Here is a 21,228-nt window from a genome sequence, read left to right on the forward strand (position 1 = left end):
CGTGGGCTGGGAGGGGTACGGTCTGAAGGAGAGATGCTGGGTCCCGGTGGAGGACGTGTTGGACCCTTCTATGCTGCCCGGAGAACCACCATCTTCGTCCGGATCGCCCTGCACCTCGCCCTCCGGGTCATCCCCGAGGCCGGTGTCGGAGAGGGGGGGTACTGTCACGACTTCCGCCGAGGTCGGTGCCTCTCCTTGTTCGGGCGGCGTTCGGCGGTCGACGTCACCGGACTTCTAGCCATCGCCGCTCCACCTTTCATTTTCCATTTGTTTTGTCTTGTTTTCCCGCACACCTGGTTCACATTCCCTCATCAGACTGAATGTATATTACCCTCTGTTCCCCCCATGTCTGTGTGTGGAATTGTTTGTTTCATGTATGTGCACGTCAGACTGGTTTGCGCCGGGTTATGTCAACCCGTATTTCTTTAGTTTTCTTAGTGCCGTGTGTTTGTTCGCTGTAATAAAGGGCTCCGTTTGCTACCCAATTCTGCTCTCCTGCGCCTGACTTCCCTGCAGCCAGTTACGCATACGCTACAATATACTGCTATATCCATAGATCAGTGGAGGCTCCTCAGAGGAGGAAGGGGAGGACCATCCTCCTCAGTGAAATTTCATAAAAATATAAATAGTGAAACATTAAAAAAGTTATCGTTTTTAGATAAAACTATATTAAATACATACAAATAATTGATTTAAATACACTGTTTTGCAAGAAAGGTCTACAGTAACTTCAACAGCACTGTCTGGGTAGCACCATGTTGTAGCTGGAGGACAGCTAGCTTCCGTTCTCCTCTTACTACATTGACTTCGATACAAAACCTAGGAGGCTAGTAGGCCTCATTCCCTTCCATAGACATACATGATAATTATGACCACTTCCGGAGGACGTCTTCCAACCAATCAAAGCTTTTGCAGTGTAAACTGACACATTGTCCATCCAATCATAGAATTAGGATCAGAGGATGAACCTAGTGAGTTGTATTGGGATTGTGCCACAGAGCATTATGGGGGTTCTATGTGTTGAGAAGCTTGGTAACATTGTTGGATAGAGATTAAGAGTGAAATGTGATAGTTGAGCATTTTTGGGATATTATTCAATTCAAGTTAGTTTTTTCAAACTTCAGGAGATGGAGGAGGTATATTATAAATAGTTTTCTTGGGTTTAGAACTTTATTTTTGTGTCCAGTTATTGCAATTCATTTAGATTTGCCTTGCTAAATTCAACAGCTAGCTAGCTACCAGTGCGAGTGTGCAGTTTTCTCTGCCAGAATGGTAGAATGTTGAAGAACACCTTTAATTCTCTAGTGTACACGGAAAAGGTGGGAATTAAAAGTGAGGGTCGACCTCTGCCTGAGATCAGTTTCATGAAGAAGGATGAAAAGATGAGGGCGTTCAATACCAACTGGTATCAAAAGTATTGCTGGTTGATGGGGAGCTTTTCATCAAGCTGCCTGTATTGCTGGCCTTGCCTGATTTTTGGAAAGTCTGAGTCTTGGTCGAAAGGTGGGTACAATGACCCGAAGAACATTGAAAACAAAAGCACGGCGCATATAAATGCCTACATCAGATTCAAGCTTCTGGGAAAAATCGATTAGGACAAAGCTCTGCGTATTCAAACTACAGAACACAACGAGAAAGTAAGAAGAAACAGGGATGTTCTCAAACAGCTTATCAACACCACTACATTTTTTTGGCATGAAAGAATTGGCTTTTAGAGGACACAACGAGAGGGAAAGTTCCGCTGACCAGGGCAACTACAAGGAGCTTGCAGAGGTAATTGCGCTTTACAATGCTTTACTTGCTGACTTGCTGACATGCCGCATAGAAGAGCTCAGTGAGCAAAGTGAAACTGTATCATTTGTGGTATATCCAAACATTAGACTGTCTTTTCTGGGATGTTGAAAACAGTTACGAATGATTTGCTAGCTTCCATCGCATCATCCATTAAAATATTAAAGCAAGAGGTTGACCCAATGCATTTTTTCGCGTGTGATCAAGTAGGCTTCCCCTTTCCTCAATTATATATTTAGCAGAGATGATAACACATCACTCCAGACAAACACAAGCAAAAACTCATTATATAAATGTTGCAGCAGCCTAGGCTACACCTAAACATTAGAAATCTGACATGCTGTAAGGGATGAAAACGAGACAATTTTTCAGTCTGATCAACTGTAGGCTACTAATAATAGCAGCTGCATACAGTCTATGTGCTCTGTTCATCTGGTCAGGGTAAACTAATTGGTACGTTATGTATTTAAAGTCCATTTGTGTGTCAGGAGAAAATGTGAATGTGATCACATTTAGTTTATATCAAAATTGGGCTGGCTAGGCTGCCTATACGTTTTTAATCCAAAATTATTAACTGGAATTAATGAATCAACTTAATAGTGATGACTGATGTTAGTAAATTTTTTTGAAAGCCTAAAGTTGCATAGGTGTATGATGCAAACATGCATAAAGCAATCTCAGCCCTGTGAGTTCTATTGTCTATCAGTTGTTGTCTATGTGTCTGGGTAGAGAAAACCCCCTCCTAATCTAGTCTAAATGGGTGATTATGCAACTTTGGTCTTGCAAACTTTCAGAAATTAAAACTTATTCAAACACCATTTTACCAGTATTGTACTTGTCTTTGATTTGTCTAGAAACTATATCTGATCATGGCTGCGATCGTAAAATTCAGGAATTTATATATATTTGTCATTTTTCCCAGACAGCCATTGACAAATGTCATTTCCATCACGTCATTAAACATCCGTTTTAGTTGAAAATGAAATATCATACAATTGATTTATAACGGATTTCTTATACATTTCTACATGAACTTGCATTGAATATTATTTAAAGTGATTTTTAAGGTTTTCCTAATATTAATAATTCAACATGACGCCTGAATGTATGAACTTGCCTTGGTGACAGCTGAAAATATTTATTTATCATGAAAAATAACATATTTCCACCCAAACTTTTTGTGAGATAATGATAACAACCATATGATTTCCATATCAAAAACAAATAAATGTATGTAAATTATACATAATATACTCATTTACCTCAACATATGGGTTGTGATGGAAATGACAATGTGTGGTGGAAATGACGAGGTGTGGTGGAAATGACAAGGTGTGGTGGAAAGGACAGCTATGTAAAAAAAACGTATGAAACAATATTTTATTGCAAACATTTTGAACAACAACCATTCTTAAACATTTCAGACCTATACTGGGTTGTAGGCCCATCACTCACAAAATGTACAGCAGTAGCCGATGGGCAGAGCTCAAGGAAGTAGGCCAGTGTTTTTGAGAGATGGGCCCAGATAGCAGAGGGGTCATAGAAGAGCTCAGTGAGCAAAGTGAAACTGTATAATTTGTGGTATATCCAACACAGGTGTGGAGGGTCACCTGCTTGTGAGAATCACCAAAGTGAACTGCCTGGATTTCACTGGTGTATTTACACAGGGAGTTCTCTGCAAAGTCAATATGCACAATGATCTCCTCCACCTCCTCCTCCACTCAAACCACCATGTCTGCTTACCAGCATCAAAGTCAGATGTTGTAAGCTCTTTTGCTTGGCAAAGGGAGCACTCTATACATGCACTCTTTCTTCAGGTTCTCACAGCACAAAGACTCAAAAACGTTCTCAATGTTGCTGCAGCTGATCACTTTGTGATACTGTAGTTTGTTCGCCATGAACTGGAGGTTGGCGTGGGTTTTACAGAGACATGTGTCCTGGACAGTTGGCTTGACAACCCAAAAAGGATGTATTTTGCAGAATTCACAGTAGGAAATTTGAATTTCTGAATATTCCCTCTTAAACTTCTGAATTGTGCCATTCAAGAAGTGCTTCTGCTTTTTCTTCTTGTTCCTCGTTGGTGTGTCCTTTTTTCCCTGTTGTTGCTCTGCTGTTGTCATCACGTTCATAGAATCTAGTGATTTTCTCTTCTGTGGCAGTGCTAATTCTGTTACACTGATTTTTCCTGGAGTATTGAAGACTTGATGGCCTGTTTTCATTTGCCCTCATTGCTTTTTCTGAAAATCCAAATTCTCTGTTTGCGACTTTGACCAGGCCATACTTTCTCAGGATGTTGCCTTTGAGCATTTTTGAAGCCACTTGCTTGTCTTTGGCACTGCACATTTTTTTATACTTTTGTTTTAACTCTGCAATGATGGCATTTTGAAAGAATGAAATCCTTCTCAAGTTCTTCGGAGTTCCCTTCATTTGCTGTTTTGTCTTTGGGGAATCTTGTCTCTTCATTTTTTTCATCAGTCGATCATACCTTTTTTTGTATTTCTCAGCTTTCCATAAAGCATTATCAAGTTTGACATTTGTCATACTAAGATCTCTGTATGCTTTTGAGCGACCTCTTCCAACCTTTTTCCTTCCAGCAAGTATTTGACTTCTCATTCATGTTGCAGACGATGAGGAAGTGGTATAAGGGTGTGCATCAGGGGCAGGTAAGTTAGGGGCAGGTATGTTAGCCTCATGTTCTGGCTGCAAGTCATCTGGTGACAAAGGTGGTGTGTTGCCTGATAGGTAGGTCTCCATTGTAACTGTTCTCTTTAAAGTCTGTCTTCTATTCAGTTGGTTACATATTCATTGCCATCTCTTGTTTCTTTGTTCACGCTTTGTAAGCTCAGAGATAGATTTCACTTCTCCCTTCCCTTTTTTCTTCCAGTATCTCTCCCTGTCTTTTTGCAGATGTTCCTGGTATCGTATAGGATCGTTTTTTATTTTGTTTCTATATGTCTGTGACCTCTGTGCTGTTTTATGTGGCATCTTCTAAAAATAAAGACAAATACTACTTAGTTTTCAACTTTTAGTTTTCAACTTTCTATATTCAATTAATTTAAAACATGATTAAATAAGCCTAAAGTTAAAAAAAGTAAAGTAAAAACGAATAAGATAAAGGATTTGTGTCATTTCCACTACTTTCTGTCATTTCCACCACACTTAAGTTTGTGATGGAAATGACTGTGATGGAAATGACTGTGATGGAAATGACATTTCTACAGTTTCTGGAGAAAATTGACAAACAGCTTAGCATGCTTTGATTAGTATTACAGCTAGCATATCGTTTACCCTAAATACATAAAATATTTAAAAAAATCAAAAGAAAATATAGCCTGTTTGGAAATGACTGACAATTAAAATATTCTCTACACAAGCAATATTTACCTAGATTTTTCTTCAACTTCTGGACATCACATGTGGAACAACTGTCCACTGAAGCCATGTGCTTCAGTGTCACAATATGTTTCCATGGAAACTAAATTAACATTCTCTTGAAAAAACTTTATTAATGAGGAATTTGTCCTCAGTGGTGGAAATGACACCACTCCCAAAGGACAGGTATATTTTGTGTAAACAACTATATAAAGGGCATACTCACATTAAATATTGATATAGATTTTATTTAATTGACTCTTTCTGTAGTACATAACATTATATAATGTGTAATTATTAATGTTTTCTCATAGAAAAACATAGTAGTATCTTAAAAGTCTGGGTCAGTGACAAGGGCAAAATAGTGAAATTAAGGTACAAAATGCATCTGAAAAGTAGCTAAAATACTTGATAGAGAGGTGTTTAAAAAAGTATGGGGTGATTCCAGTGTGAACTTAACATACAAATATTTGTATTTGTTTTATTTTTATAAAATTCCCCAAATTGACCCGAGGACATGGAAGTGCCCGTAGTTGCAGAATCACCCAAATATAATTTATATGAACAAATGTAAGGTAGCTGCAGTTTGAGAGGGTTCATCCCCCCAGTTTCAGGAGTTTTTTTCAGGAGTGTTCTAAAACCATGTGAAATGATTAGAAAAAACGGGTCCCATCATAGCCCATATAAAACCTTTTTACAACTGATTAATCACTGTCATACCTTATAGGGTCCAGAGTTTTCCTAATAAGGTTACCAGATAAGAAACCTCTCGTGCCACCAGTCTGCTTGCAGTTGTCAGCTATCAGGGCTTTATTCAGGAATGTTTCTTGAGCTAGTTTGATGTGTCAAGTGAGCGAGATGCACAGTCTGTGTTTGACTTTATGAATTTTGAGATGTCTGAGTTTAACTTCATAGAGAAACTCGTTGTCCAAACCTACGAAGGCGCAGCTGTATTGGAATGTATCTGCTATTTGCATTTACAGCTAAGTCCCCTCCGGTTCCCTGATTAAGAGGTGATGACTACACCACTCCACTACCATTGAAAACTTTCTCCTGACATGGACTGAAGCCACGTCTCATGTGCCCGCTCATCCAGTGGCACATTGAACATTTCCCCTCCAAGCACTGTGAGTACCCCTATCAATTTTCTCTCATTACTGTATGTAGAGTCAATCCCATACACAATCACATTATTACACATCAATGATTTTACTCATTGCTTGGACTAACTAACTCTTTGCTCTTTAGTCTAACTGTGTAGTGTGTTGTCTTATTGTTTTTTGTCTTCCCAGTCAAATCCTGTCCTGCACTGGTCAAGCCTCTGAACACCTCAACTCATACCATCATTCAATCACTGCTGTGATCCCTTTCCAACACGGTGTAAGTAGCCCACTCATTCCCATTCCCCATAATATTGTACTATACATGTCTTTATTAAATGCTTTGGGTTAAAATAATTAGGCTTTGCCGATTTTTTTTTTAAACATACTTTGTCGTCTCTGTGCTTTCCACGCCAATACCGTGGGTCTTCCATCCTCCTCAATTTTTCAAGTCACCAGCCTCCACTGGTGAACGCATCGCAGATTGACGCCGCCTAAAAAATATTGTCTCCATTGACATGTTAATTCATGACGGTATCTTATGGAGCTAGGAAGATGTTAGGTGACTTGGTGAGAGGAATCAGTAGCTTCATTAGGCATAATTTAGGCCTGAATCACTCCTGATACAGTCTATGGAAAGATGAGACTCTCATGAACACAATGACCCCCCCAAGCCTCATGGGACTTGTCTGAAGTCGGTACCGCCTACATGCCAATTTCTGTCTGTAGCATCCGAACCGTTTGGGCTACAAACTAATGTGACCCCACTATGGAAATAGGAAACACTCATGATGGTGTCACGAGACTTGTCTGAAGATAACCTGGTACCGGTTAAAAAAAATCATTGAAGCAATGATTTTTTAAAGCAATGGCATTAAAGCAATGGCATAACTTTTAGGAGTTAAAGGGATACTGCAAGATTCTGGCATTTAAGCCCTTGCTCTACTTACACAGTCAGAATAACTTGTGGATACCATTTTTATGTCTCTGCGTGCAGTATGAAGGAAGTTAGCAGTAGTTTTGTGAGCCAATGCTAACTTGCGTTAGCGCAATGACTGGATGTAGTAACTCTCATTGCCTCTAAGTGCACTAATAGGAATACAATTTAGGATAATTTTTGTTCTGATTGGTGAAAAAGTTACAGGGTAAACTGAGTGTAGATCAAAGGGTAAGGAGGGGAAGTTGGAGGAGGAGGGGAGAGAAGAAAGGGAGGAGGCAGAGAGTGATGGCACAGCGGAACCCAGCTCCTGGAGCACACACAGGAGTGGTAGTGTCTAAGTCTGGGGCCAGATTTCCAAACACCCAGCCAGATAGAGAGATATTCTTTCCCCTCCTCGGCTTCTGTCTCTCTGAGTTGCATGGTGGCACTAAAGGGATCCAGAGTGAAAAAGGCTAAACAACAGTTATTCACATAGTCTGGGAATGAATGAGGCATCCAGTAGAGGCACATAATGTAGGAGATTTAGTTGTCAGTAATGAGAGCTCCTGTCTCTCCGGTGAAGGAGGGACGAGACAGAGAGATGGAAGGATGGAGGGAGGGTGTTAATGAGAAAGTTGAAGGTCATAAATTGTGAGCGATGACAGCTTCGGTGAAGATATCAACCACTACAAAAATAAAGGAATGGGAAAAAGGAGGGAGGGAGAGGCAGATGAGTGTGGGCAGCTGACCTCGTTACAGGCTAATTCCTGGACAGTCTCTCTCTCTTCTCTCCTGCCAAACCCAAGACCTGCAACTTTAGCACTATACTCTCCATCTCCTCCCCTATCTTCCTCTCATCTCATCTCCTCTCTTCTTATACCCTTCCATATTTCCTCTCTGGTCTCCTCTGTGTTCTCCCTTCCTCCCTCCCCTCCTCCTCCTCTCCTCCTCCTCCTCCTCCTCCTCACTGTATTAAACCCTTGGCTGCAGTGAAAGCTGCTCTTTCTGACTCTCTCCTGATCTTCCATTTGTTCTTCAACCTTCAGCTCTGATTTACACTCTTACTCACTCCTTTTCCTCCTTATCTCTCCCTCTCTCTCCCTCCCCCGCTTTCTCTCTCTCCTGCCCAGCTCCTTTCTGTCACTCTCCCTCTCCCCCATCCCACTCTCCTCTGTGGATCACAACCCTGCTTTAGATAGCTTTAATTTCTTCTGCTCCTCAAAGCTGAGTCTTAGCACATGAACTTCTGAAGTGGCTTGATCTTTAAGCGCCTGCTTGAATACTAATATGGAAATGGAAATATACTGTAACTTTCTATGTTGTCATTTAAAAGTGCTATGGACATTCACAATGTGATTATTCATGTATGTGTTTTTTGAAGTTGCAGGTCTTGTGTTTGGCAGGAGGGCTGTCAACTGAGATAGATAGATTAGCCCGTCTCAATCCATTATGCCAGTAGAACAATTCCAATCGTTGCCTGACCATATCGCTATGTACCGAGCATACACTCTCTCCACAAACCATTAACTACTTCTCTATCTCTGTCTGTCTGTCTGTCTGTCTGTCTGTCTGTCTGTCTGTCTGTCTGTCTGTCTGTCTGTCTGTCTGTCTATCCATCTCTCTTTCTTTCTATTTCCCCCTCTCTCTCACTATCCCATCAGCTCTCTACCCTCTCCATCACTCTCTCTTCATTTCTTCCATTCAACAGTCTCTTTCCCTTCCCTCCATCTTTCTCAATTTTCCTTCAATCCTCTATCCTCTCCTCCCTTCTTTCCCCTGGCACATTCCCGTCTCATTTGTAATTCAGATTTCACCCTGACAGTGTTTGACCACCACAGAAAGAGAGAGCGAGAAAAGAGAGAGGCTGTCCAGGAATTAGCCTGTAACGTGGTCAGCTGCTCACACTCATCCTCCTCTCATATAATTATCCCTCCCTCCTTTTTCCCCCTTCCCATATTTTTGTAGTGCTTGATTTCTTCACCGCAACCGTCATCACCCACAATTTATGACCTTCAACTTTCTCATTAACACCCTCCCTCCATCCTTCCATCTCTCCATCTCGTCCCTCCTTCACCGGAGAGACAGGAGCTCTCATTACGGACACCGGCAATTTACTGCCGAACTGTCCACCGCTTTCTTCCTCTCCCTTCTCCCTCCTTTACTCTCCACCTCTCTCTGTCACTCCTGTTTTCTTTCTTCTTCTCTTCATCTCAACCTGTTAGTCTATCTCTCTTATCTCCATCTCACTATCTCTCTCCCTTTCTCTCTCCCTCTTTCTTTGTCTCTCTCTTTTTCTCAACCTCCCTCTTCTTCTTTTCACTCATACTCACTCTTCCATGATCGTGCAAGCCATAATATCTAAATCTGTGTTCCCCAGCCCGCCCTCTAGCTCCTGGCTCCTCTTTCTGTCTGTGAGTGTAATGGTTGAGGTTGGCAGTAGGTTGCATGGCTCCTGTGTCTGTCTGTGTGCATAGGCACCTGAGCAATGGAACAAACGGAGCAGCTGCATCCCCACTTTTTTACAAAAAAGTTAATGATCATTGGGTAGTTTGTAATTTTCAGTGATTAGTAAAATGTTTTGAGCTAGTCTGTATTAAAATAGATATTTTTTTATTTAACTAGGCCAGACAGTTAATATATACAATGATGGCCTAGGAACAGTGGGGTAATTGCCTTGTTCAGGGGCAGAAGGACAGATTTTTACCTTGTCAGCTCAGGGATTCGATCTAGCACCCTTCCGGTTACAGGCACAGCGCTCTAACCACTAGGCTACCTGCCACCCCACAAAATATGTCAATTTTATATAAACTCAGCAAAAAAAGAAAAGTCCTCTCACTGTCAACTGCGTTTATTTTCAGCAAACTTAACATGTGTAAATATTTGTATGAACATAACAAGATTCAACAACTGAGACATAAACTGAAAAAGTTCCACAGACATGTGACTGACAAAAATGGAAAAATGTGTCCCTGAACAAAGGGGGGGGGGGCAAAATCTAAAGTAACAGTCAGTATCTGGTGTGGCCACCAGCTGCATTAACCTGTTGGGGCTAGGGGGCAGTATTGAGAATTTTGAAAAAAATATGTGCCCATTTTTAACTGCCTCCTACACCAACTCAGAAGCTAGGATATGCATATTATTACCAGATTTGGATAGAAAACACTCTGAATTTTCTAAAACTGTTTGAATGGTGTCTGTAAGTATAACAAAACTCATATGGCAGGCAAAAACCTGAGAAAAACAAAATCATTTTGTGGCTGTACTATTTTTTCGAGTCATTGTTAATAGATCACACAGTGAGAAAGGATTCACTTCGCACTTCCTACGGCTTCCACTAGATGTCAACGATCTTTATTAAGTTGTTTGAAGCGTCTATGATGAACAGAGACCGGATGACAAGGAAGAGAAGTTGACCTCCCTGGGATGTCGTCACTTCATTATTACCTGCACCTGCGCAATCATGTGATGCGAGACATTTTTCAAAAATGTTTTTCAAGACACAGGAGAGGTCGGGTTGAAACATTACGGATGTTTCACGTTAAAAATGGCTCTAAAGATTGATGCTAAACAACGTTTGACATGTTTGAACTAACGTAAATAGATACTTTTTTTAACTTTTCGCCGTGACTTCCGCGCTACTTTTTAGTAGCCTACCGAAGCGCTAACAACTTGGAGTTATTTGGACATCAATTATGAACTTTGTTGAAAGAAACCACATTTGTTATGGACCTGGGATTCCTGGAAGTGCCAATGGATGAAGATAATCAAAGGTAAGGGATTATTGACAATAGTAATTTTGATATTACATGGTTACAAGATGGTGCTAACCTGTATAGCCTAGCCTATTGTTCTTAGCAGAGCACCCGGTTTATTGCAAATTGTGATTTCCCAGTAAAGTTATTTTGATATCTGGCAATGCAGTAGCATTTACGAAATGTTAAACTATAATTATTTGAATGACAATATTATAATTTACCAATGTTTTCGAATAGTAATTTTGTAAATTGTAACGTTGTTCACCGGAAACATTTGAGAAAAAAAAAAATTGAATTTCACCGCTACTGTAAAATGCTGTTTTTGGATATAAATATGAACTTGATGGAACAAAAAATGCATGTATTGTATAACATAATGTCCTAGGAGTGTCATCTTAAGAAGATTGCCAAAGGTTAGTGCATAATTCTAGCTGGTTATCTGCTTTTGGTGACACCTGTCTTTGAATTGACAAAACATTACACACAGCTATTTTCAATGTACTCTCCTAACATAACCTAACTTTATGCTTTCGCCGTAAAGCCTCTTTGAAATCGGACAATGTGGTTGGATTTAGGAGATGTTTATCTTTCAAATGGTGAGAAATAGTTGATTGTTTGAGAAATTGAAATGATTAGATTCTTGCAGTTTTGAATTTCCCGCCACGGTCTCTTGACAATGAATCCCATTACCGGGCAGGGATCCCCTGTTAGGGCTAGGGGGCAGTATTGACATGGCTGGATAAAAAACGTACCCGATTTAATCTGGTTACTACTCCTGCCCAGTACCTAGAATATGCATATAATTATTGGCTTTGGATAGAAAACAGCCTAAAGTTTCTAAAACTGTTTGAATGGTGTCTGTGAGTATAACAGAACTCATATGGCAGGCCAAAACCTGAGAAGATTCCATGCAGGAAGTGCCCTGTCTGACAATTTCTTGCCCTTCTTGATTATCTCTATCCATTACAGAGGATCTCTGCTGTTACGTGACACTTCCTACGGCTCCCATGGGCTCTCAGAAGGCGGAAAAAAGCTGAATCGTGGCTTTGCAGGCTCTGGCTGAAAAAAAGTAGCGCGTTTGTGTAGTGGCTGGTTACAGTACTGTGAGACTCAGGCGCGTGCCCGAGTCGACCTCATGCTTTGTTTTCTTTTGTCTGTTTACCTAAACGCAGATTCCCGGTCGGAATATTATCGCTTTTTTACGAGAAAAATGGCATAAAAATTGATTTTAAACAGCGGTTGACATGCTTCGAAGTACGGTAATGGAATATTTAGACATTTTTTGTCACGAATTGCGCCATGCTCGTGACCCTTATTTACACTTCGGATAGTGTCTTGAACGCACGAACAAAACGCCGCTATTTGGATATAACGATGGATTATTTTGGACCAAACCAACATTTGTTATTGAAGTAGCAGTCCTGGGAGTGCATTCTGACAAAGAACACCAAAGGTAATCAAACTTTTGTAATAGTAAATCGGAGTTTGGTCAGGGCTAAACTTGGTGGGTGTCTAAATAGCTAGCCGTGATGGCTGGGCTATGTACTCAGAATATTGCAAAATGTGTTTTCACCGAAAAGCTATTTTAAAATCGGACACCTCGATTGCACAAAGGAGTTCTGTATCTATAATTCTTAAAATAATTGTTGTGTTTTTTGTGAATGTTTATCGTGAGTAATTTAGTAAATTCACCGGAGGTTTGGGGTGTATGCTAGTTCTGAACGTCACATGCTAATGTAAAAAGCTGTTTTTTGATATAAATATGAACTTGATTGAACAAAACATGCATGTATTGTATAACATAATGTCCTAGGTGTGTCATCTGATGAAGATCATCAAAGGTTAGTGCTGCATTTAGCTGTCTTCTGGGTTTTTGTGACATTATATGCTAGCTTGAAAAATGTGTGTCTGATTATTTCTGGCTGGGTACTCTGCTGACATAATCTAATGTTTTGCTTTCTTTGTAAAGCCTTTTTGAAATCGGACAGTGTGGTTAGATTAACGAGAGTCTTGTCTTTAAAATGGTGTAAAATAGTCAAATGTTTGAGAAATTGAAGTAATAGCATTTCTAAGGTATTTGAAAATCGTGCCACGGGATTACACTGGCTGTTGCGTAGGTGGGACGATTTCGTCCCACCTAGCCCAGAGAGGTTAAACCCTTTACAATGACGATCTGTGAAGTTATTTGGATTTTTACGAATTACTTTGAAAGACAGGGTCCTGAAAAACGGACATTTCTTTTTTTGCTGAGTTTATGATATATTTATGATATGTTTATTAACAGATTGTGTTTTGTACCCCATTCGCCTCAAAATGGATGGTTTGACCACTGTAAAGTTTTGCTCCGCTCCCTCACTCCACTGTGTTGGTTCAGCGCAGTTAGAAAACACTAGTCGCACCACTGGTGTTTAAAAACATGAAACGGCACATGCAAAAGAAAATTGTTTAGCTATTTTGTTGTGCTGTTACATTTGTATCGTTGTTTCATGTCCAATGCTTTTGGTCCAATTGTGTTGTTAAATATAATTTCAGCTGCTTGCCCCACAAGCAAATTTCTTGTGTAATTTGCCTGTAAGAACCATGATGAGCACGGTCTGATTAGGCTTTGCTGACTCTGAGTAGCCTTCCATCAGCCTACTGCAAGGTAGACACAATTTGAGCAAGGGTTTCCTTCCAGAGAGACATCAGAGATGGTAACATCCTCTGTTTCACAGAAACCTGGCTCTCTCAGGATATGTTGTCGGAATCGATTCAGCCACGGGGCTTCGCTATGTATTGCGCCGACAACATACAGAAACTCAAGTCTTTCTGCTCACCCGACCTAGAATTCCTTACAATCAAATGCCGGCCATATTACATCCCAAGGGAATTCTTGTCAGTTATCATCACAGCTGTGTACATTCCCCCTCAAGCAGACACCACGACGACCCTCAAGGAACTTCACTGGTCTCTATGTAAACTGGAAACCATATATCCTGAGGCTGCATTCATTGTAGCTGGGGATTTTAACAAAGCAAATTTGAGAACAAGGCTACCAACATTCTATCAGCATATTGATTGTAGTATTCGCAGGGGTAATACACTCGATCACTGCTACTCTAACTTCCGCGATACATTCAAAGCCCTCCCCCGCTCTCCCTTTGGCAAATCGGACCACGACGCCATCTTGCTCCTACCGTTTTATAGGCAGAAACTCAAACAGGATGTACCAGTGACTAGAACCATTCAACACTGGTGTGACCAATCGGAATCCACTTTTCAAGATTGTTTTGATCACGCGGACTGGGATATGTACCGGTCAGCCGCTGAGAACAACATCGATCTATACTCTGACTCATTGATTGAGTTAATAAGGAAGTGCATTAGAGATGTTGTACCCACTGTGACTACCTTAACCAGCCGTGGATGGATGGTGGCATTCGCACAAAACTGAAAGCGCGAACCAGCATATTTAACCATTGAAAGAGGTCTGGAAATATGGCTGAATATAAACAGTGTAGTTATTCCCTCTGCAAGGCAATCAAACAAGCAAAATGCCGGTACAGGGACAAAGTGGAGTCACAATTCAATGGCTCAGACACGAGATGTATGTGGCAGGGTCTACAGGAAATCACGGACTACAAAAAGAAAACCAGCCATGTCATGGACACCGACGTCACGCTTCCAGACAAATGAAACACCTTTGCCCGCTTTGAGGATAATACAGTGCCACCGTCAAGGCCCGCTAACAAGGACTGTTCCTCTCCTTCTCTGTGGCCAATGTGAGTAAAACATTTAAACGTGTTAACCCTTGCAAGGCTGCTGGCCCAGACGGCATCCCTAGCCGTGCCCTCAGAGCATGCGCAGACCAGTTGGATGGTGTGTTTACAGACATATTCAATCACTCCCTATCCCGGTCTGCTGTCCCCACATGCTTCAAAATGGCCACCATTGTTCCTGTACGCAAGAAGACAAAGATAACTGAACTAAATGACTACCAGCACTCACTTCTGTTATCATGAAGTGCTTTGAGAGACTAGTGAAGGATCATATCACCGCCACCCTTGACCCACTTCAATTTGCATAAGAGGAACCTCAAGAAGAATACCTATGTAAGAATGCTGTTCATTGACTACAGCTCAGCATTCAACACCATAGTACCCTCCAAGCTCATCATCAAGCTGGAGGCCCTGGGTCTCAAACTCTGATAGACTGCCCCCAGGTGGTGAAGGTAGGATACAACATCCCCACAAGGGTGCGTGCTCAGCCACCTCCTGTATTCCCTGTTCACCCACGACTGCATGGACTTGCACGCCTCCAACTCAATCATCAAGTTTGCAGATGACACAACAGTAGTGGCCTTGATTACCAACAATGACCACCACTGTACCCACCACGGTAGTGTCGTCTGCAAACTTGATGATTGAGTTGGAGACGTGCATGGCCACGCAGTTATGGGTGAACAGGGACTACAGGAGAGGGCTGAGAATGCACCTGTGTGGGGCCCCAGTGTTGAGGATCCGCGGGGTGGAGATGTTGTTTCCTACCCTCACCACCTGGGGGGCGGCCCATCAGAAAGTCCAGGACCCAGTTGCACAGGGTGGGGTCGAGACCCAGGGTCTTAAGCTTAATGACGAGTTTGGAGGGTACTATGTGTTAAATGCTGAGCTGTAATCGATGAACAGCATTCTTACATAGGTATTCCTCTTGTCCAGATGGGTTAGGGCAGTGTGCAGTGTGATTGCAGTTGGGTCGTCTGTGGACCTATTAGGGCGGTAAGCAAATTGGAGTGCGTCTAGGGCGTCAGGTAGGGTGGAGGTGATATGATCCTTGACTAGTCTCTCAAAGCACTTCATGATGACGGAAGTGAGTGCTATGGGGCGATAGTCGTTTAGCTCAGTTACCTTAGCTTTCTTGGGAACAGGAACAATGGTGGCCCTCTTGAAGCATGTGGGAAGCAGCAGACTGGGATAGGGATTGATTGAATATGTCCGTAAACACACCAGCCAGCTGGTCTGCGCATAATCTGAGGATGTGGCTAGGGATGCCGTTTGGGCCGGCAGCCTTGCGAGGGTTAACACGTTTAAATGTTTTACTCACGTTGGCTGTGGTGAAGGAGAGCCCGCAGGTTTTGGCAGCGGGCCATGTCAGTGGCACTGTATTGTCTGGTATTGCAAGCAAAGAAGTTGTTTAGGTTGTCTGGGAGCAAGATGTCGGTGTCCACGGCAGGGCTGGTTTTCTTTTTGTAATCCGTGATTGACTTTAGACCCTGCCACATACCTCTTGTGTCTGAGCCATTGAATTGCGACTCCACTTTGTCTCTATACTGATGCTTAGCTTGTTTGATTGCCTTGCGGAGGGAATAGGTACACAGTTTGTATTCGGTCATGTTTCCGTGAAACAGAGAATGTTACAATCTCTGATGTCTCTCTGGAAGGCAACCCTTGCTCGAATTTCATCTACCTTGTTGTCAAGAGATTGGACATTGGCAAGTAGTATACTCGGGAGCGGTGAGCAATGTGCCCGTTTACGGGGCCTGACGCTCCGTCTGCCCCTTCTGCGACACCATTGTTTTAGGTCGCCTACTGGGATCCGATCCATTGTCCTGGGTGATGGTCCAAACAGAGGATCCGCTTCAGGAAAGTCATATTCCTGGTCGTATTGTTGATAAGTTGACATTTCTCTTATATCCAATAGTTCTTCCCGGCTGTATGTAATAAGACTTATGATTTCCTGGGGTAACAGTGTAAGAAATAATACATAAAAAAACGAAATACTGCATAGTTTCTTAAGAACGCGAAGTGAGGCGACCATCTCCGTCGGCGCCATCCCCCTTCTGTGTTCTATTAGATAGATAGCTCTGAAATCACGAAATGGCACATGTTGAAAAGCCATAACATATATGTTTTATTCAACAACAGGTAATGGTCAAAAATATCAAATTCTGCACAAGTTGCCACAATCTTCTTATTATCAATGTCTTTCAACCAATCATCTGTCATTCGTGTCAGTGCAGTACATGTTGAGTGCCCTTCTCTATAAGCATGCTGAAAGTCTATTGTTAATTTGTTTACATAGAAATAGCATTGCATCTTGTGAAACACAATTTTTTTCAAAAGTTTGGTAAGAGTCAGCAGCTAGCTGATTGGTCGGCTGTTAGAACCAGTACAAAGGGTGGTTTACCATTCTTGGGTAGCGGAATAACTTTGGCTTCCCTCCAGGTCTGAGGACACATTTTTTTATGCAGACTCAAATGAAAAATATGACAAATAGGAGTGGCAATATAGTCCCTTACCGTACTTGTCAATACCAGGTGATTTCTTATTGTTGATGGAGAATAATATTTTTTAAACATCATCCACACTAACTTTAGAGAAATAAAAATTACAATGCTTTTCTTTCATCATTAGTTATTTTATGCATGAAAATTATGGCTCACAGTTGTTGCTGACATTTCATGCCTAAGTTTCCCTACATTGCCAATGAAATAGTCATTAAAGTAAATGACAACAGCAAGAGTTTAAAATGTAGCCAAGCTGTGTCTCTACAGGACATTTGTATCTTGATAAAACAGCTCTGCTTGCCTTGGTAAATAAAATCGCCGAAATAAGCCATTTCTACCACAAAAAAAGTCCATGTCAGAGGAAAAGCAGAACGGTCAATGAATATGCTTGTTGAGACTACACTTTTGCTCTTCCTCATACTTTCATGATTTTTCTGTTTCTTCACGATTTGTTGTCAAATACAGTACCAGTCAAAAGTTTAGAGACCCTACTCATTTGAGGGTTTTTCTTTATTTTTACTATTTTCTATATTGTTGAATAATAGCGAAGACATTAAAACTATGAAATAACACATGTGTAATCATGAAGTTAAAAAGTGTTAAACAAATCAAAATGTATTTTAGATTTTAGATTCTTCAATGTAGCCACCCTTTGCCCTGATAACCGCTTTGCACAATCTTTACATTCTCTCAACCAGCTTCACCTGGAATGATTTTCCAACAGTCTTGAAGGAGTTCCCACATATGTTGAGCACTTGTTGGCTGCTTTTCCTTCACTCTGTGGTCCAACTCATCCCAAACCCTCTCAATTGGATTGAGGTCAGGTGATTATGGAGGCCAGGTCATCTGATGCAGCACTCCATCACTCTCCTTCTTGGTCAAAAGAGCCTGGAGGTGTGTTGGGTCATCGTCTTGTTGAAAAAGAAATGATAGTCCAACTAAGCGCAAACCAGACGGGATGGCGTATCTCTGCAGAATGCTGTGTTACCCATGCTGGTTAAGTTTGCCTTGAATTCTAAATAAATCACTGACAGTGTCACCAGCAAAGCATCCCCACACCATCACACCTCCTCCTCCATGCTTCACGGTGGGAACCACACATGCAGAGATGATCCGTTCACCTACTCTGCGTCTCACAAAGACATGGCGGTTGGAACCAAAAATCTCAAATTTGGACTCATCAGACCAAAGGACAGATTTTCACCTGTGTAATGTCCATTGCTTGTGTTTATTGGTGTCCTTTAGTAGTAGCTTCTTTGCAGTCATTCGACCATGAAGGCCTGATTCCCACAGTGTCCTCTGAACAGTTGATGTTGAGATGTGTCTGTTACTTGAACTCTGTGAAGCATATATTTGGGCTGCAATCTGAGGTGCAGTTACATCTAATTAATGTATCTTTTGCAGCAGAGGTAACTCTGGGTCTTCCTTTCCTCTGGCGGTCCTCATGAGAGCTAGTTTCATCGTAGCGCTTGATGGGTTTTGCGTCTGCAATTGAAGAAACTTTCAAAGTTCTTGAAATTTTCCGCATTGACTGACCTTCATGTTTTAAAGTAATGGACTGTTCTTTCTCTTTGATATTTTGAGCTGTTCTTGCCATAATATGGACTTGGTTTTTAACCGAATAGGGCTATCTTCTGTATACCACCCCTACCTTGTCACAACACTGATTGGCTCAAACTGATTGGCCGATGAAGGGCCCTCCCTGTGGCTCAGTTGGTAGAGCATGGTGTTTGCAACGCCAGGGTTGTGGGTTCGATTCCCACGGGGGGCCAGTACCAAAAAATTTAGAAAAAAATGTATGAAATGTATGCATTCACTACTGTAAGTCGCTCTGGAAAAGAGTGTCTGCTACATGACTAAAATGTCATGTAAATGTATTAAGAAGGAAAGAAATTCCACAAATGAACTTTTAGAAAGGCACACCTGTTAATTTAAATGCATTCCAGGTGACTACATTATGAAGCTGGTTGAGAGAATGCCAAGTGTGCAAAGCTTTCATCAAGGCAAAGGCAAGCTACTTTGAAGAATCTCAAATATAAAATATTTCTCGATTTGTTTAACACTTTTTTGGTTACTACATGATGCCATATGTGTTATTTCTTAGTTTTGATGTCTTCACTATTATCCTATAATGTAGAAAAGAGTACAAATAAAGAAAACCCTGGAATGAATAGATGTGTACAAACTTTTGACTGGTACTATATATATATATATATATATATATATATATATATCGATATATATATATATATATATATATATCTGCCAAAATAACCTATTTTGTTCATTATAATACGATATTATTTTTATGTGAACATAATCAATGACCAAATTGAAATACAAATTCCAGATTGCATTTTCAAGTTTACAGTTTTGTTCAATGCCCTACCAGAAAACCCTTTCATATTGCGAAAGAAAATGAATATAAGATAAATCAAGGCTCACTTTAGTACATTATTGTGATCACATTCTTTGTGGCAAAAACAAGATGAAAAAAAAAGTGCAATTAAACAATGCTTTTTCTTAACCTACCAAGTACAAAATTAAAATACTTATTGGGTAAAACAATATTATTCCTCCATTTTTTATTTAATTTCCTCATTGTCATGAGTTATCCTGGCCACGTTCTTAACAGTTTGCCTGTGAATTCATCACTGTAGGTGGGATTGTCAGGGGAGGGGCATTATATTTTTGAGAGTCACAGAGTTGGTTCTGGATATGTCAATCGATCATTATGGGTGGTATTTTCAAGAAACGGGGCGGGAGTCACAGGGTTGGTAGGGTTTCAGACCTGTTAATTAATTATTATGGTTGGGATTTTCAGGGATGGGAGTATATTAGTAATCTAGACATTAAAACACTTTTTCTATCTAATTCATTATAGCAAAATCTGAGAAAATGTGTTGTGTTCTGTTAATAAATATGGATTCTCCCTCTTAAGAAACAGTGTACAATTGCAGGATATTTTTATTTATTTTTTAATGCTAACATTTCTGGGGATGGTACCCCAGATCCCTCCACCCTCCGAAGCTTTTGCACCCCCACCTTCAGACAAAGTCAGGCACCCTTGTCTGTGTGTGTAATGCTGGAGGTTGGAAGCAGGTTGCATGGCTTCTGTGTCTGTCGGTGTCTCTGTATCTTGTATGTGTGTGTGTAATGCTGGAGGTTGGTAGGAAAAAACCTAAACAGGTCTTTTGCCAAACAGAGACGACTAGGCACTGTGACAGTATAGTTGATGTTGAGAGGGTCCTAGGGCAAGGAGAGGGAGATCACTCTTTACTACAGACAGTGTATCCATGTCACCTATTGTACAGTACAACTTTATCCTTCAATCCTTTTCTGTCTCTCTTACTCATTCACTCTTTCAGGCAATAGTGGAGGCTCTAGGCTTCATATCTTCATAGTGGCATGGGTCCAGACAGCTGAGTAGTATACTGTGAACTGTCTCAATGGCACCACTAGTACTTCCCATGGCACTACTGGCCTAAAACTAATAGCTTAGTGCTATTAAGGGCCACACTTGAGAGTGAAAACAGAGTTAGCCTACTTCAAGAAAACCCCACTTAATTTTCCTTTGATTGCAAACCTCTCTCGGGTAGTGTTTCAGAAGTGATCTGTCAGAGGGGTGCTTGAATAAGGAAGTCTGCTTCCTCCTAAACATGTAATTACCACTACTCAGAGTGCATGATGGGAAAGCACTGTCAATGTGTACGTATTACTGTCACAGAGAAACTGGCTGCGGAGTACTAGCTATAAACAGTACAGCTCAGAGAAATATCTGAGTTTAGCATAAACTGAAATACAGCACACCCAAACGTCTCTATCTGTAGTGTTGAAACATCATCGTTAGTCTGTCTGTGGTTTGTGTTTGTGTGTTCTCTGCTGCTCACCTCCCTGCTCACACAGCTGCTGGGCAAGAGCGTCCTTGAAGATGATCTGTCCTCGATGTGTAGCAGTTGCCCTGAGAGAGGGACAGTGATGGAGAGAGGGACGGTGATGGAGAGAGGGACGGTGATGGAGAGAGGGGCG

At 41.2% G+C, this 21,228-nt stretch overlaps 1 protein-coding gene across 2 annotated transcripts in view; it reads right to left on the reverse strand.

The window, feature by feature from the left end:
- LOC106573022 (reelin) overlaps positions 1-21,228 on the reverse strand; it is a 318,605-nt gene that overhangs the window by 159,444 nt on the left and 137,933 nt on the right. For both annotated transcript variants that reach the window (XM_045696831.1, XM_045696832.1), the window contains exon 4: positions 21,090-21,160. In XM_045696831.1, coding sequence (XP_045552787.1) covers positions 21,090-21,160 — 71 coding nt within the window. The remainder of the gene's footprint in view (positions 1-21,089; positions 21,161-21,228) is intronic.

This window comes from Salmo salar, chromosome ssa16, assembly GCF_905237065.1.
Source record: "Salmo salar chromosome ssa16, Ssal_v3.1, whole genome shotgun sequence".
NCBI classification, from domain to species: domain Eukaryota; kingdom Metazoa; phylum Chordata; class Actinopteri; order Salmoniformes; family Salmonidae; genus Salmo; species Salmo salar.